Source organism: Vanessa atalanta, chromosome 2, assembly GCF_905147765.1.
Source record: "Vanessa atalanta chromosome 2, ilVanAtal1.2, whole genome shotgun sequence".
NCBI lineage: Eukaryota > Metazoa > Arthropoda > Insecta > Lepidoptera > Nymphalidae > Vanessa > Vanessa atalanta.
Window position 1 is genome coordinate 8,967,052 of NC_061872.1, and position 17,626 is coordinate 8,984,677.

The 17,626-nt window shown below is 31.1% G+C and overlaps 1 protein-coding gene across 3 annotated transcripts in view; it reads left to right on the top strand.

The window, feature by feature from the left end:
- Positions 1-17,626, top strand: part of LOC125075009 (protein sickie) — a 213,036-nt gene that overhangs the window by 59,854 nt on the left and 135,556 nt on the right. For 2 of the 3 annotated variants that reach the window (XM_047686553.1, XM_047686560.1), the window contains exon 2: positions 15,923-16,105. In XM_047686553.1, coding sequence (XP_047542509.1) covers positions 15,923-16,105 — 183 coding nt within the window. Of the gene's footprint in view, positions 1-6,908; positions 7,035-15,922; positions 16,106-17,626 lie in introns of those variants that run through there. The other variant, XM_047686569.1, reaches the window with a different exon arrangement.

A 17,626-nucleotide genomic window follows, 5' to 3' on the forward strand; every position in this document is an offset into this window, starting at 1 on the left:
TACTGCAGTTCCAAAAGGTTTTTAAACATAATACAAACTACAAACATGTTTAAATCTTCAATAAAACATTCTGCTGCAAACACGTACAGTTTTACGATTTTGTGTTAACGCTTAAAAGCTGAGCCGATAAATGTCTACATAATTGAAACCGAAATATCAACATGAGTTTTAATAATAATAGATTTAATTAAAAATAATCTTTCTATCTTTTAATGAATTGAATTTAACGGAAAAGTATGGAATATTTCGCAGTAGAACCAAATAGACGAATCTGCATTTTAACAATGTTACAGAAGAGAAGAAATCCTCTGTCATCATTAGACAATATATATTTTAATGTACGGATAAATACGATCCTTTCAATATATTCAACTTATATAAACATACATCAATTATATATTTTTAAAATAGACGACCATCAATCATATAATCTATTTGTAAAAAAAAACATTTCAATATAGTATTTTATCACTAAATTTTATTCAATTTAATTTAATATAAATCAATTTTAATTATTTATTTTTTTTGCGCTAGATTTAATAAATGTTTTTATAAACCCTTTTAAATAGTAAGCATTTTTTATTAATAAGTATAAATAGTTTTTTAGTTAAGTTCGTTAATCAATTCTCGTTTTTGTATATATCAAAGTCTCATGGACGAGCCATATTTTGATACATAATTTCAATAATAACTATATAATATAATAGCGTAGAATGTGCGTACGACTAACTGGCCGGATACGGGTGCAAATCCATCCATTGGTTATGATATTAGTGCTGAGATACTATATTTACCAGAAACTCATCGTAAATAGTTTCTGAAATAGTATCACGATAGGTTGCACGTTGTGTCTTTTTTTAATGTTAAGTAAAGATACCTGAAGTTAAAGAATGGACATGATATTGTATAAAAATGTAGTCATTCCATACATTTTATTATATTAGAAGTGTGTGAGTAAGTGAGCCATAGTTCCCAAGGTCGGTGTGGCGGTGGTATGAGGAATGATTAATATTTCTTACAGTACCAATGTCTATTAGCAGTGGTGACCATTTCTCTAACTATTAGGTAGGAATAAAAAAAAAATAAGTTTTTCATTGTAGTTACCAATAATACAGTATAACAATGCGATAATTTCAGGCCAAGCCCATATATATAGCAACAATTATCGTAAATACTGCAGTTAAAAGACGTAAAATCATAGTTATTTTAGTAACATTATACCAATATGTCTAGTATCTTGATAAGATATCGCTTTACCTCCAGTACTTTACTCCTAACTGCAATAAACTTCAAATTATAAATAAACGAAACATAATATTAATCTTTGATAAACTGCACTCGGTAACTGGATTGAAAGTTAACAAATAATTCTACTGTGTTTTTATTTTACGGTAATTAAAGCAATAAATATAATTTCAATTAAAGATATCGTTCGGACATTGATATATTTGAAACGGAGGTAAACGTTTGACAAACGCAATGCCGAGACTGATCATTTACCTACATAGGGACTATTTATAAGAGGCGACGGAAATGCTCCTACCGAGGACCGAGTTCCAGTAGCTTTTTGTTTTCATATTTGAAATTGTAAGATTTATCTGTGAATGTTACGATTTAAAATATCATTCAAATATTACATTTTATCGGTTATACAACTGCAAATTAATAAATATATGGTATTTATTGTTTAGCTATAACAAAAACATAATAAAAAAGGTTTAATATCTTTAATTATAAAATTATTTATTTAAAGTAAACGAATCGTTGTTTAATATTAGTTACTAATAATTTGATACATGCGTTATAATAGATATATAAAATTTTAAATAAAAAAGAAAAAAAATACAAAATAATAATTGTATTATTTTGTATTTTTTTTCTCGGATTTTCAAAAAATGACAATATATTACTAATTATATTTAATTATATATAATTTAATATATATATAATTACGATGGTGAACAATAGGGCTTATTTAAATATTTATATATTTATTATAACGGTTTCATATTGATGAAACCCCATCCTCTTTCACCAAAACAAAATATATTTTAGTTACATTTAAATTTAACTAGCATCAAAACAAGTTCGAACTTGTAAAATCCAACTAAAACCAGATTTATTCGGTCCGATGCTAACCCTATTCACAGGGCATTGTTAGGATCAACGTATAATTACAGTAAGCCAAGTTGGCAACATGATTGAGTATAAGTTACAAGCAAACTCTTACTCGCCCACGTAACAATGTGAATTACACATCTGTGTCCTACATATATAGGATATGCCATTATCAACATAACCCGGGTAACCCTGTCAATTGGACACCTTGTTTAGATTATCGAATTCGTAAACAAAGGGTTATCCCTCAATACGAAATGCAGGAATATAGAGATATAGAGAACCGAGACAGCCCAGTGGCTATACAATTGTAACCGATGACTGGTTCAAATCCAGGCAAGCAACACAAAATTCTCATGTGCTTATTAATATTTAATCTCATGCTCGGCGGTGAAGTAAAACATCTTGAGTATGTGTCGAATGACAGCGTGCCTTATAACAGCGTTGTGGAATAAGCTCCAAGCACATTGCCAATAGGCCTCGGCCTGAGCCCAGCGGTGGGAATGCGTACTCAATGGGAATGAGGTTGTTTTAAATTTTTCTTGAATAATAAGTAGCCCATACATATAATCAGAATATTAATTTATTTACTTTACGAGATTCAAACAATTAATACAAATGAGGTCAATATTAATAATAATTAATTCCACTGTTATTAGCAATGTTAATTTTTTTTTTACTTATGAATATTACTGTGATCTGGTGGTTCGTTTTTAATTGACATGGTGGTAATCTTGTAAAATGACAGTTCAATAGTACATTTAAGAATTTTCAGGAAAAATATATTTAGATTTTGACTATTGTTTGTTTTAAATTTCAATAAACAAACATACAGTGAAACGTCGATTCAATAATTGTTTTGATGGCAACTGTATCCGTAATATACGCTCCTACACAAAATCTTTAATAAGATATGTGCAATCCCGGCCCGATACAGTTTTCCTGCGTGTTGCAATATGTCGAAACATTATTGAAATTCACGCGTCAAAAATACAGTGTCTCATGATAATTTTATAACATCACCTGTTTATATGTTGTAAACAAATTTTAGAGGAGATTTAATATTTTACAATATAACAATCCTATTCAGTATTCTCATTAATTGTAAATTTGTTAAACTTTCCGGTTTTCGTCGGTTGTTCTCGATAGAATCTAGCATCCGAACCGCTGATAGCTTTACGCTTAACTCAATAATGTCAAATGGCGATTCAAAAGTGTTTGTCTACTTGAATTTAAAGTATATTTTGATTTTTTTTCTACAAAGGCATCCAAATTAAATTTTTGCTTGGTTCTACATTTTTTTATATTATGTATAAGTATTTATTTCCTTCAATAACCATGGAATTTTAATGTTTGTATACCCCATAAATTGTTTGTCCAGTAGTTAATTATACTGAATATACAAATTAATTTTATATTTGTAATTAATCGCACGATAACACTAAAATTCGTTCAAAAATTAATATTCTATCAACAATTTATTACCTAAAATAAATACGTTTTAAAGTTCTCTGTTTGAAATTGTGGAAAGTCATTAAAAAGATCTGGGGAATTACAATTCGATTTGATCCGGTAGATCTAACAGATTTAAGACGATATAAAGAAGTTTATTAACACATTATTTGGAATACTCCAAATGACGTATGTGTAATAATATACAGTAATAAAACATGATAACTGTCACATAAATCCTTTTACGGTAGTTCACGCTATCGTGTTAATCTACAAAATGCTTTAGAAGTGCTTTGTTACGTGGATAGTATTAGAGTTGGCTTATAGAATGAAATAATCAGCATTTCTAATTAGTCTAGGAGCTGTTAAGCTTCATTTGTTTCAGATGTGAAATTCAATAGAGACAATTAAATGATTATTTAAAAATTTTTTTTAAAGAAAAATGCAATATCTTTAAACGTCTCATGGCTGGGTAGAATCTTTCTTCCCACTTACGGGATTTTGAGCTCTTCACCAGACAGTTCCGTGGCTGTGTTTCAAGCACTTTTTACATAATTTTATCAGACAATTTTTCTCACGGCGTTTTTTAGCCGCTGATTACCATGCAAATATTATAAATATAATTTAAGCATATGACAACACAGTGATCCAGATTTGTATCCGTGATCTTCAGTTGTGATTCACATGTTCTATGCCTTGGACCATAACGTCTCTATTTCTATATATATCTTTATGGGGGATTACATTTCTATTTTAATTATATATACGTTGTAGTTTTAAAATGAATTACAGTTTTTTCTTATAAGGAAAACAGCAGTTGTAATTTTTGTTGCCAAAATTTTGTAAGTATATATGTATATACACCAATCTATATAATCAAAACAAATTAAATTACGTAGTATAATATACTACTTTCGTCAGTCTGCATGTGAGCGAGCGCTCAAATAGTCGTGTTTTACGATTGTCACAAGTTCGTTGCTCCGGCGCACCTTCCGCGGTTATAAATACGCGTGTCGAAGTTTTGACGCGTGTAAACAAACACTGTCGGATGTGTGTAACCTTTTTATGAGCTTTGCGCATCATTACGCCATTTTCGCGGTAATTTGAAATAGGTTACTCCCTAAAATATCTGCGCTGGCGCTTGACCTGTTTTTTTCGGAGATGTGTTGAAAAACGTTAGGTATAAAGATAGTGCGGAATAATCTCTTTTATTTATTGTTATATTACGAAACATTATTTTCGTTTACGATTTTAATAGCTTGACTCAATTTTGGTTATACATACAGACAAAATATCTTAATAAACTTTGTACATTTTAATGCATAAGTAAAAATAAAAACATAAAATTAAATTAAGAAATCTTAATTACATTAATGAAATATTTAAATATCTTTGAGTTTCGGTCAAAGATTAGTTACAATTATCTTTAATACATAAAGAACCTATCCACTAATTATGAAAGTGTTAAAGTTCAAAGATAGTCCTAAGTATAGCTGTCATTTTGCTACTGTTGACTGTTTTAAGACGTCTAAAACGACACTCTAAAGAGGTGCTAGAAATGTGCGTCCTCTTTTGCCCTTCCTTTGACTTTTTTTCTCTTTATAGAAACAGTTTTCAACCAGTAACTCTATACACGTGAAGCAGTGTTGCCACACGGATCACAGAATATAAATAAAAGACAGGAAACACTCGTAGAATACTGTATTGCTTTCATAGTTTCGTATATTTTTCTTTACCTGAAACGCGTGGATGTCGGAATGTTACGCAATGTAATTCCATCGTTTTGTAATAATCTTCACAAAAAAAAAACAGTCTCGTTTTTTATATGACGCGTGTAATTTTCAATACTTGTAATACATGTTCGGATGAGGTAGGTGTTGAAATATGAAATTGCCTTAATCCTACGCGTAGCATTACCGATAATTACTTAAGGTACCGTGGGATAGATCGAGGTGATTATTATTTGTAAATATTTACACATTATTTAGCAACTGCTATGTTTTATGAAAACGATCAATTGATAATGATTAAAAAAATCCGTGAGTTAATGTACCTGTTCCACAGCTGGGTTGAGAGCTTAATCCATCACGCTGCTCCAATATGACACATGCAGGATTCATTACGATGTTCTTTTTCAACACTGATACTGAAATGAATTGAAAACATAAATTAGGTATGCAATTAAAAATTCACTTGCCCTTAACTAGACTGGATGGAACCCGCTATTTTTTCTTTAAGATTTTCGTGTTGTGACCACTGGCCACCTCAGCTCAATTACCAATATCGTCTACCCACGTAGGTGGATTTGAATTATCATTCATGTACATCAAATCTATTGTGGGATTGTATCACATTCGTGTTCTTAAGATTAATCAAAGCGTCCAAATAATTTTAAGACAAAGTAACTAATAAACATAAAATTACTTTTCCCTCCCACTAAACGGTACTTCGTCATTGTTTCAAGCATTGTGTATTATTGCATTTCAATATTAACACGGCTACGACGCCTACACGTAAATTATGTATATTTAATTATAGACACGATAGACATTCGGCTTTGATTGTAGAGATTACGGAACAAAAGTCCCCTTTTAAACGTACAATACGAAAAAAACATTAAATTTGACTCCACGATAATTATACATTTCATTTTGTAGATATAACGAACATTTAACCTCAGCGACACAAAGCGTTCATAGCATTCGATTTTTGAATTTTGAATTCCAAAATTTAAAACATAGAAACGGTTAAAGGTCCTTGGAATTATTACGTAAATGGAAGCGCGTTTAAAGAATATTAAAAAAAAAAACAAACAAAAATATGAAGCGGTATAAATGTGTACAGTCTAATATCAGAGTGCATTCACGCTGTTACTATAAAGTCTGCGTGTCTTTACTGGGAGGTCTATTCTGATGTTCCGTATCGCACGGTTTCATGACGCAGTCTCGCCGCTCGTGGGCGTAGGCGCCGATCGCTAGAGTAAATATTCCGAGAAGACTTTATCGTACAAACGTATCCATTCATTCATGAACCGTGACGCACGCTTAAATTGTACTCGTTTTTATATATCGCTCTCAGTTATCTTAAAGGCTGGGTGGGTCGCGAAACGTTGGTTTTCCTAACTGAACTTAATATACTGAAACTAATAAATAAAACCATGATAATTCTTAATATTAAATACAATTATTCCTTATTTTTGACTTAGAATGTTGGAGGTTGTTTTACTATTAAATCAGTAAAAAGTTGTAATTAATATTAGTTAAATAATAATAATGCTAAAATTTCCATTTACAGTTTGAAAAATAATAGTTAAAGAAAAGTTGAAATCATAAAACTATCCTTATTGTGAGTCATAGTGATAAAGATGTGCTTGTGATAAAATGATACCGACTTGCATCAGAGCTCCTCGGTCCATACAGGGCTCTACTGATGACGTCACACGGCAGACGCGGTCCATCGTCCAGGTAATGCTTCGTATGATATTCCACGAATTCATAAATTACTCATAGCCAACCCCTTTTCATATTTATATAATTATGTATCATCTTATACATTTTAATGCACTTATCATGTACAAATAATTGGTTAACACACACACATACACTCACTCATGTGGATTGCTTTCGGTCGTACTAAATAATTTGAAAATCGAAGCGTGTTTATTTAATACAATAAACAGAATACGTGTTCGAAAATTGAATTTTTTTTAACAAATTTAAGTTTTTATTATATTTTTAAAACGCGCCAATTTACTTTTAAGAACTAAAAAAAGTTGTTGACAAAACGAATTTGATAGGAGTAAAAGTTCTTATAAATTCACTTAGACAGCAAAATATAATCGGCATTTCATCGAATAAAAAAAAATTCTAGAAGATATACTTTTGTTAGCGCATTGTGAAAAAATTATGACAGTGATATTTTACTATGAGCAAGTATATACATGAAAACTACATGATGAAATTGCCCGTTAAACCGTCAAATAAGTCTCAAGTCGCCTGATCTTATTCTGTTTATTTTATTACAAATTTTAATTGTAAATGATTTCTATGTTTTTGAGTGATTGATTAAGAAGTGATGATAGAAGAAAAATTTAAATTTATCGTAATGACTATTATTATTTTATTGTTAATAAGTAGATAATTACTATTTTACTGTATGTAATTAATTTTAATCGCATGGAATTAAAAACTATTTATAATGACGTCGAGGAAGTAATAGTATATAGTATGTATATATACATATATATATTTTGTTATTTCATTTATTTTTATTTCTTTTCAGGAAACAACATATTAATTATAGACTTGTTGTAATGTGTTCTATCTAAATCGTTAATTGTTCCCATTTTTTAAAAACTAATACTTTTGTTATATTAGATATATTTTATATGTCATAAGATATCGTGTAATTTCTTAAGTATAATATATTGAAATATTATATTCATTCATAAAAATAGCTGTTTATATTATTTATTATTCAGGAGCTTATGGTGATATACTATGAGAGCTTTGGCCTATTTTACTTAATACGTTCAAGCCTCGTATTCAAATAATAATTAATTATTATTATTAATAAAACCTATGATCCTGAAGTGTAATTTTATATAAATGATGGAATAGTTTAAATAGTATAATTATTTATCAATTGTTAGTTACATGTGTTTTTATTACATTTAAGAATAACCTTAACTACCCTTCTTTGGTTTGATGACTTTTCGTCCACGCTGATCCGATTAGGTTTATTCACGAAGTTTTCCTTACAAACAAATGAAAACTCTGCGTTGCATGTCATAAACTTGATATTCGGGCTCTACTTATTCTTTCTACGCTTCATTGAATATATCAATTATTCTAATTAGTATCATTTAAGTTTATATTATATTTTTGATAGAACTTACGTGCAGAAGATTGACTTGATAGACTATTAAAATAACAATTTGAAAAAGCAACAGCCTGCATATGTACAACTGCTGGTTGAAGGCCTTGTATCCGGTTCAGGGGAAGATTTCCATCAAGCAACTCCAATGCGGTTGGATACACGTGGCCGAATCTCAACCGCCACATGCAAATTTCCTCACGATGTTTTCCTTCATGGCCGACAACGGGATGATTTATAAACATTAATTTGAAAAGTGCTTATAAGATACAACTTGAAGACAATATATAACAATTATGATTATACGAACTGAAAATTCAAATAACTGTGCCTTCAAAGTAAATGGGTTTTCTCAGTGAATCAACAATTACTATTAGCATAAGAATGACATACCAATATTCCAATTGGCGACTTGCCATTAAGATTTCGTAGTAAACGCGGCTGAATCGTTTTAAATGAAAATTGCGTAAATTTTGATTCAATTACTAAAAATAGTTCTGTTATTCTTTACATAAGATAACATAAACAGCCTGTAAATTTCCCACTGCTGGGCTAAGGCCTCCTCTCCCTTTGAGGAGAAGGTATGGAGCATATTCCACCACGCTGCTCCAATGCGGGTTGGTGGAATACACATGTGGTAGAATTACGTTGAAATTAGACACATGTAGGTTTCCTCACGATGTTTTCCTTCACCGCCGAGAGTACGAGATGAATTATAAAAATAAATTAAGCACATGAAAATTCAGTGGTACCTGCCTGGGTTTAAACCCGAAATCATCAGTTAAGATGTTCTAACCACTGGGCCATATTACATGTATATATAACAAAATGTAATTGTTTTCTATGATAATTATAAAATACAGTTAATTAATTTGTTAATATTGCTTTGACTTTATTTAATTGAGTATCCTTTACGCTTGAAGCAGAACATGATGTTTTGACGAGTCTTCCTTCCGCTACTATTGATAATAACAAACGATGAACATATGCTTGCATCCTGCGGTTATGTCTATAGATAGTTTCCAAACAAATCGTAATTTCAGTAGTATAACGTAGTCGAACCGTCCGCTTGGAGATATTAAAAGCCCGCGACCCCATTTTACTTCCAGATTTGCGTTCAGAAATCATCATTTAGTTTCGTATTGCGTCTAGTATTTCCTAATACACAAGTTGTTCCTGATACTGTTGAGTAAAAGAACATTGCTATTAATATATGTAATAATTTTATGTCATTACTTTATGTATTGAACTGTTGAAGATTTTAGTCAACCAAATGTCAAATAAACACTAAACACTCCGTTTTTTTTAATTATACCGGTATTTTATCTGTATTGCTCTTAAAATTTTGTATAAATATCTTCTTAATAAAATAATATATAGCATACATGCAGCTAGTTGTTATTTTCAAAATCAAAATATTCCAGTAGTAGTAGTAGGCTCATAAAACCTTGTGTATTAAGCTATATTTATCAAGGCTTTCCGACCTGATACTGTGGAAACTGATGGAATATTGTTATAGAAACTGATACCGAGCTATATTATTGTGAAGATCGATATTATTGCGAATATACATCATATTGTTCTGAGTATACTGCGAAGCAAATGTACATCGACATACTCGAAAACGGCTAGAATGATTTTACAAATGCAGCCTTATGTCAGTCTTATGAACTTTATTGTACTGCTTAATAATAGTTTTTTGTTATACGGTAATGCTTCTTACATTAATACTCACTAAATGACGTGCGGCCATTTCCCTAACAATAACTTTCATTATTAAAACAAAGGATTTGGAAAAAATCCATATTTATTTATTACACATTTTTTTCAAAAATTCAAAAAGGGACGCGTAGGTTGGCTAATATTCTTATGTATTAACGGGACTGGTAAGTGAACCTGAAGGTGGTGGAAGTGGTCATAATAATTCCTTAGTCTACCACTGCACGACTTACCTTGGGAACTAAGATGCTATGTCCCTTATACCTGTAGCTACCTTGACGTTTCAGAAAATTATGATTGTTTTCTTAATAATTTATTTCCTTCTTAATATCAATACCGTCGAATGTTTTCTCTTATCGAGTACAACATGTACTTACTGTATAAATAAACTGAACTATTAGCAATGATATTGCCAGTGCTAGAATAAAATTGCACTTTTATTATATAACGGCTAAAGTTTTATGGCCGTATTAAATTAAATACATTTTAATACAAGTCGCGTGGGTTAATGACGCGAAATAAAACAATTTTCCAGTTTCTTCGTTCAGTCTATAAACTAACGGCTTAAATTATATCCACTAAAGTGAATCTTGTCCGGTCGGTCAGAGACATGCAAATGACTTCATTGATTATTGCCGCAATTATTCTAAATTGTCAAATTGTCGATAGAATAATTTATATAATTGTATTTGAATTCGTCTATCAAGTGCCTTGTTAGTTTTATTACTTACGATGTCATTTACAATACAACTGTACTTTATTTATTAAATGGAATTGCATTCTACATATATAAATACATTAACAATTATATTTATGTTTGAATTAATTTTATTATTCATAAATATGTCACAGCGCTATAAAATATTATAAATATACGTATTGTAAATTAAAAATTTATAATCAAAAAAGTACAGACAATAAAGTCTGCAGAATTAAAAAATACCTTACGTAATTAATATGGATGTGTAATAAAATAAAATAACATTTTAGATAATTATTGATGTGAGTACATTTTGTAACAGAACATATCATTGCAGAAATATATATCCTTATTGAGAAGAAATACAACTAATACACTGCAGCCATAACTGAAAAAATATGTATCTCTTAACGAAAATTCCATTTGAATCGAATCAGTAGTACATGAAAAAATCACAGACATGCATACGTTCGATAAACGTACGAACGTTGCTCCTTGTTGAAGTCGGTTAATTGAAGTAGAAAGGCAAATACAATTGAAAAAAAACTTAATAATAATAATAAATACCCTGATTGTATACAATATTTTGTCAGATAGAAATTATTACCTTTTAAAAGGTAAACATTGTAACGCAAAAACATTAATCAAATTTAAAAATGTATACCATGTAAAATTTTAATGAGAACAATCCATGCCTCTCCACGGTGTTACCTTTTATACCATTAACGTCTTTATTACTATAAACATAAGAGTTACAGTTTCAACCGTTAATGTCCAATGTTGAGTTGATTCGCCTGGGAAATAAACGACACTGCACAATGAGTATTGAGGTCCATTTGTTTGTTTTGGACTCGCATTTCAGAGAAGACTGAATTTATAAACAATGACATTGTTAGCAAAAATTAAGTTTGCTGAGCGTAAATATTTTGCACCGGCACTTAAACAGTACCTATACTACAATGCTAGAAATATACGTTAATCTGTTATGGAAGTCGTGAATTCTGATTGAAGGTCGCGGGTTTAAGACTTGACAAGTACTACTGATTTTTTTTAATGTTAAAGTTTTTGTCATTAATCTCGTGATCAGAGGTGAAAGACTTGTAAAGATTGCTTCACTAAACTTATCTAATTTTATATCCTTCAATTATGTACTAGAATCTTATCTCAACGAAAATCCGAATAATAAAACGGACACATATATTGTTAGAGGCTGGCTCAGCTGTGTAAAAGCCTTTTGCAATAAAGCGATATGAGCCAACTGAAACGTCCATGAACGTTACGTATACGTAACATGGACGATCTTAAACGAAATAAAATTGTCGAAAATCTTACCCAAATTCATATAAAATGAAATATGATATGATTTCGACTGACTCTTTTTTTAATAATAAAACAAAATGTTTATGTAAATAATTTATAATATTTAGCAAACATGAACGATAAACTCAATACAAATTCTTGTATTTTTTGTGACAAAGATGTATTTATTTTAAAGGGATAGAGAGTTTTTTAAAAAATTTTTTTAAACATCATCATCAGCCCACATTCGTCAACTGTTGGACATAGGCCTCTCCAAATGCACGCCACTGTGGTCTTCATTCGGCAACTCGCATCCAGCTCCTGCCAGCCGTCTTGCGCAAATCGTCACTCCACCATGCCTAAGGACGTCCTACAATCAAACGTTTGCCAAGACGCGGCCTCCATACAAATTATTTTTCAACATAATGAGTAATAATTACCTGGGTTGCCTATCTGGGACATAAGGTCATCTATATCCCAAAATCAAACAATAATATATCAAACGTTTATTTATTTAATCTGTTATTTTCATAAAGTACCCCCTCAAACAATATTGTATCAACATGCCACGTACTTTATACTCCATGTTTTTTTTTTTAGATCAGTAGATTTCCTTTCCATTGATGCAGCCAGATTCGATAATATTGTCTGTCCCGATAGATTTATTACAGGCAACAGAATATTCCAAACCTTTTTGAATAAACAGTCGCGTGATGTCGGCTGATAAAATCATGGGTTGAGTCGATGTTATCTGAAATGCTTTCGGAGTGATGATCATTCTATTAAAACGATCGATAAATATTCGTTATTATGGTAATACCCTCTCTTGGTTAGTCCAGACGTAAAGTAATATACATACTGTAATTTTATCTCTTATTATTATGTAAATATCGAAATTACTTACTCTGTGAATTTTGAATATGATGATTATTTAAATCTATAGTTAGCCCGTCTGATTAATTAGTATATCTTATTGCACATTTTATCGCCGAACAGATTTTTTTAGTATTGTTCTGTGTGTGTAACTGACTCTTTTGAAACTAAACTTGTGCACTGAGATTTTATGACTAACATCTTAGTGCACAAGGCAAGGCATTGGCGATGAAAAGGATTGTTAATATTACCTAAATTCCATCAGTTCGCCAATTTGACAATTTTAACTAAATAAAAATAAGTAATAACAGAGAAAAATATTTACAAGTGATTGTTTTTGGAAATTTAGTTCTTTTTTTGAGATTCGTTAAGAATATGCATGGAAGAATAATGAAGTCAAATATATCATTAGAAAATATTGTCGGTTTGTTAGAAAGGCTTTTAAACGAGAGATTTGTGGTGACTTTCCGCAAGCCTTCTGTTCCGTTATTGCTATCTGGTGTAAGCGTTGCGGTTTGTCATACTAAGAAAGTTGAAATTGAATCTTAAACATTATCAAGGAAGTACAAAATACAAGTAATTTTACCTCAAACAAGCTAAAAACTAAATGTTTACAAATAAGCCTGCACTATATATATTGATTGCTCACCCGCAAAGAACATCATAACAATTTTTACATTAATTATACTTCCGAAATACTTAATATAAGTACAAATTTAATTAGTATAATTATTAAACATAGTATGTTTTTTGGTGGTCTTTATTTCTGTTCGCTATTTTATATAATATTTTTTAAATGGTCCAACTCTATTTCTATTTGAAAAAGGACATAAGACTAATACTTTTTATTAATTATATCAATAAAAGGTTTAACACCGTGTGCTATTAATAATGACAGGCGAAAGATGGACCAAACTCTTTTCTACTCATAAATAATACAGGAAATAGTGCCAGCATTCTTGCCATCGTTCTCTATAGTCATGCTTTTTATTGAGTCCTTTGCCTAATAAAGCGCTTAATAAAAATATTGTCTCATGTAATATAACATTGTTTATCATAAAAGTATACTATTACTTTTAAATCGTCTACGAGTTAGAAAGCTGATAACTTTTACAGATGGTAACCATTAATAATAATAATGGATTCTAAATCTGTTTACGCATAATTTATATACATACATAAGCTATTTTGAGGTGTCTGAATATATGCGTAAAAGGCTGACAATCAATTTTAAAGTACTATTAATTTCTATTAATATTATAATACTTGCCAAAAATTTAAATCATATCTTCAATCCAATCAGCTATGCTAAGGATCAAATAAATTTAAGTCAAAATAATATATATAAGAGTACAATAAGATAATTTTATAATTATGTGATTTTTTTTAAGTACTTACTTGAATTTATAAAACGAAGAATGAAGTCGCGGGAATTAGGTACTTTGTTATGTCGCTATCAGCTAATTATTTCGTCATAAAAGCACTATAAAGCGTTCTAAAATCTTTATCAATATCAATTCAAATTAGCCGCCATCAAGACTTCAAAGTCAATTAACGAGCGAGATGAGTGAGCGAATTGCTTCACACCGAGGCCTGAGTGCCTCCTGCACCGGCGTCGGACTGTCGCGACTCCTCCACTTGTCCCCATTCTCCTGCAAATTGACGCGAATATGACTTAATCCTTTTAAGAATTTACTCAAACACATTACACTAATTCACGGATGACCTCACGCGTAGAGTAAAATATTTCACGCTATCGATACATCACAATGCGCCATCAATAACCCCTTAAGTGCTGGCGATAACGTAGTCGTAAAATAAAAATCTGCGTATATATTTCTTACATGATTCAGTATTTTCAAACAATGGTATACGGGAAACGAGGTGAAGATTATCGAGTATTTGCTCTCTTTTTCGAAATATCTTGCAGATATTTACATGAACCCTGTCGTTAAACTTTAAGTAGCAATTTCGCATCTTACAAACATCGCCTTATCTATCGCTCTTTGTGCGTCGAGATATCTTTGAAAGTACTCGCAGTACCTACTTCGCAAGCTTAGTCAGACTGTTGTCTGGATCTAAATGATAATGCCTTGATACCTGTTGCTTTAATGTTCGAAACGTAGAGTTTATCGGTATTCTTTGTACTTATTCTAGTGTTGTTGGTATTTGAGAAATCAAGCCCACTAATGAAGCTTTTACTATTTAAGTACATTCGTTGAATTTTCTTAAGCATAATTTAAGATAATGAAATTACAACGAATGTTTGTATTTCTAAATAGAAAGTTTGTATCACAGCTTTGCAATAAGACGAGTAAAGTCTTAAGTCTGGTTAGATTATTCAAAGAACAATGCGTTCTGCTTCTACTATGGTCTACTCTGCGCAGTAGAATTATATGACCTTTACTTTTTTATAGAAACAGCAGTAGCAGATACTAGATCTGCTACTTGATACATATACTACACTGCTGTTGGTAGGTCCTAAACAGTTCCTTTAAGACCATTCGGTTATCCGTAAGCGAAACGGATCGTTTATAAATTATACTTGAATACTTGTTGATTTCCAGGCAGGATGTATTACATACATATAAGTTTCATTATATCTAATTAAGATTACTTTGTATTTTAAAATGTTGAAAAAGAGTAACTACTGAATTTCTTGCCGGTTCTTCTCGGTAGAATCTGCATTCCGAACCGCTAGTAACTTCAGTTGTACTCGTATAGTTTGATAATTGACGATTCAAAAGTTGTTGTAAAAACCCTACTTGAATAAAGTATATTTTTATCATGATTTTGATTTTTATAGTTACTTAGTATGACTATTAAATAGGTATTGAGACTATCAAAATGGCGACGTACATGTAATGACGTATATACTTGTTGCAGATTTACACGGACTGGGCGAACCATTACCTGGAACGGGCGCGATCTCGGCGCCGAGCGGGTACTTCGGGCGGTGGTCTTGCTCGCGATTGTGCTGATGGATTATTACTAGCTGACGTGCTAGAAGGCGTCACAGGGCTGAAGGTGCCGAGGGTACATCGCAAGCCCCGGAATCCTCAACAAATGGTGAGTCATGCATGCATTTACCCGTAAGAACTGTTACATACATTAGTGTCCCTAATGTAAGTATCACATTAGAAGTTGATTTACTGTGGGAGTATATCAATATATCTTGGATTATGGAAATGAATTTTATATGATTGTTCTCTGTATGTTTCTATACCATTTATCAAATTGTTATGAACGTTTGGCAAGTTGTTCGGCTTACACCCGCGAAAGACATGATTTTTATTTTTTCATGTCTAGTAAAACGAACCACAATTTAATTTTACCTTTGACTATAAATCTAAACGAGTTTTACTTGCAAAACAGACTATCTGCCTGGTTTTAAACATGCTTTGATGGAAATTCAAATGTGATCAGAATGTAACAACGACTTGACAGCGTTTTAGATTTGAATATATGAATGTGTTAAAATGTGTGTTAAGTTATTTTCTCACTATATATATAATTTATAGTTTTTATAACCGATACGTCTCTATATAGTTAGAACAGCAACGACATTTACGGAAATAGTAGTCCTATTATTATACAATAAATTGAATTAAAATACTTCACATAGCTTTATTATAAACAAATCATAGCCATCCATCATCAGGACTTCAAAATATACAGCCAAATATCCGGTTAATTTGTTTGTTATTAAATCCGGTCGAAAATGAAAGCGGCGCAGGATCGTTTTGTTAGCTCGAAATAGCTATCAACTCACAAATCATTTAGTCAGGTACATATCTGCTCCGTATATGGGTTCACGGTTGGCTACACAGGTATCGATGCACTATGACAAACACGCAGTCGAAATGCACCTTTGAGTATACGGCGCATAAAGATCAAAATTGCTTAAAATTTCAGTATCGTCTCCTATATCTTTGTTTGTATGGATACGTTTATGGGATAGGTAGCCCACAAACCCGAATCATGTATTGAACCACGATGCTTCCGGTATGAGTTTGTATTTGAGAAAGTGCTGATAAGATTTATTGGTTGGTAAAACGTATGACGTTCAGTAATGGGTGTTGTCTGTACACAATGCAATAGTATTTGTGTAGCTTTATCTAATAACATACATATATATATATATATTTAATATAAACCTAATTAAGACTGATAGACTGTCTATTCGAATTTAAGCCAATAAAAAATAGTTTCAACATTGAATGCATATTGTAATTCCTTTTTATTTATAAATTGTATTACCAATGAATTGTGGCCAATATAATTACAGAACAAATTTAACTAAGTGTATTACATTTTTAATCCACAGTACAAAGTTCATCGAATACAAAAGTTATAAAAAAAGAAGCCGCTACTATAGAAGTGCGCCACATTTGCGTAATTTAATCTACCTGTGGTGGAACACGCACAATGCAACCACATCCGCAGAGAACAGCGCAGTCCCCCTGAAACGTTTGAATAGGTTAAAAAGCAAACGCGATACAGCTTAAGCGACGACAATTACATGGCATACGAATGATTCGAAATATACATTTTAACAAAAGTTCGGATTTCATACTTTTTAATTTTTTA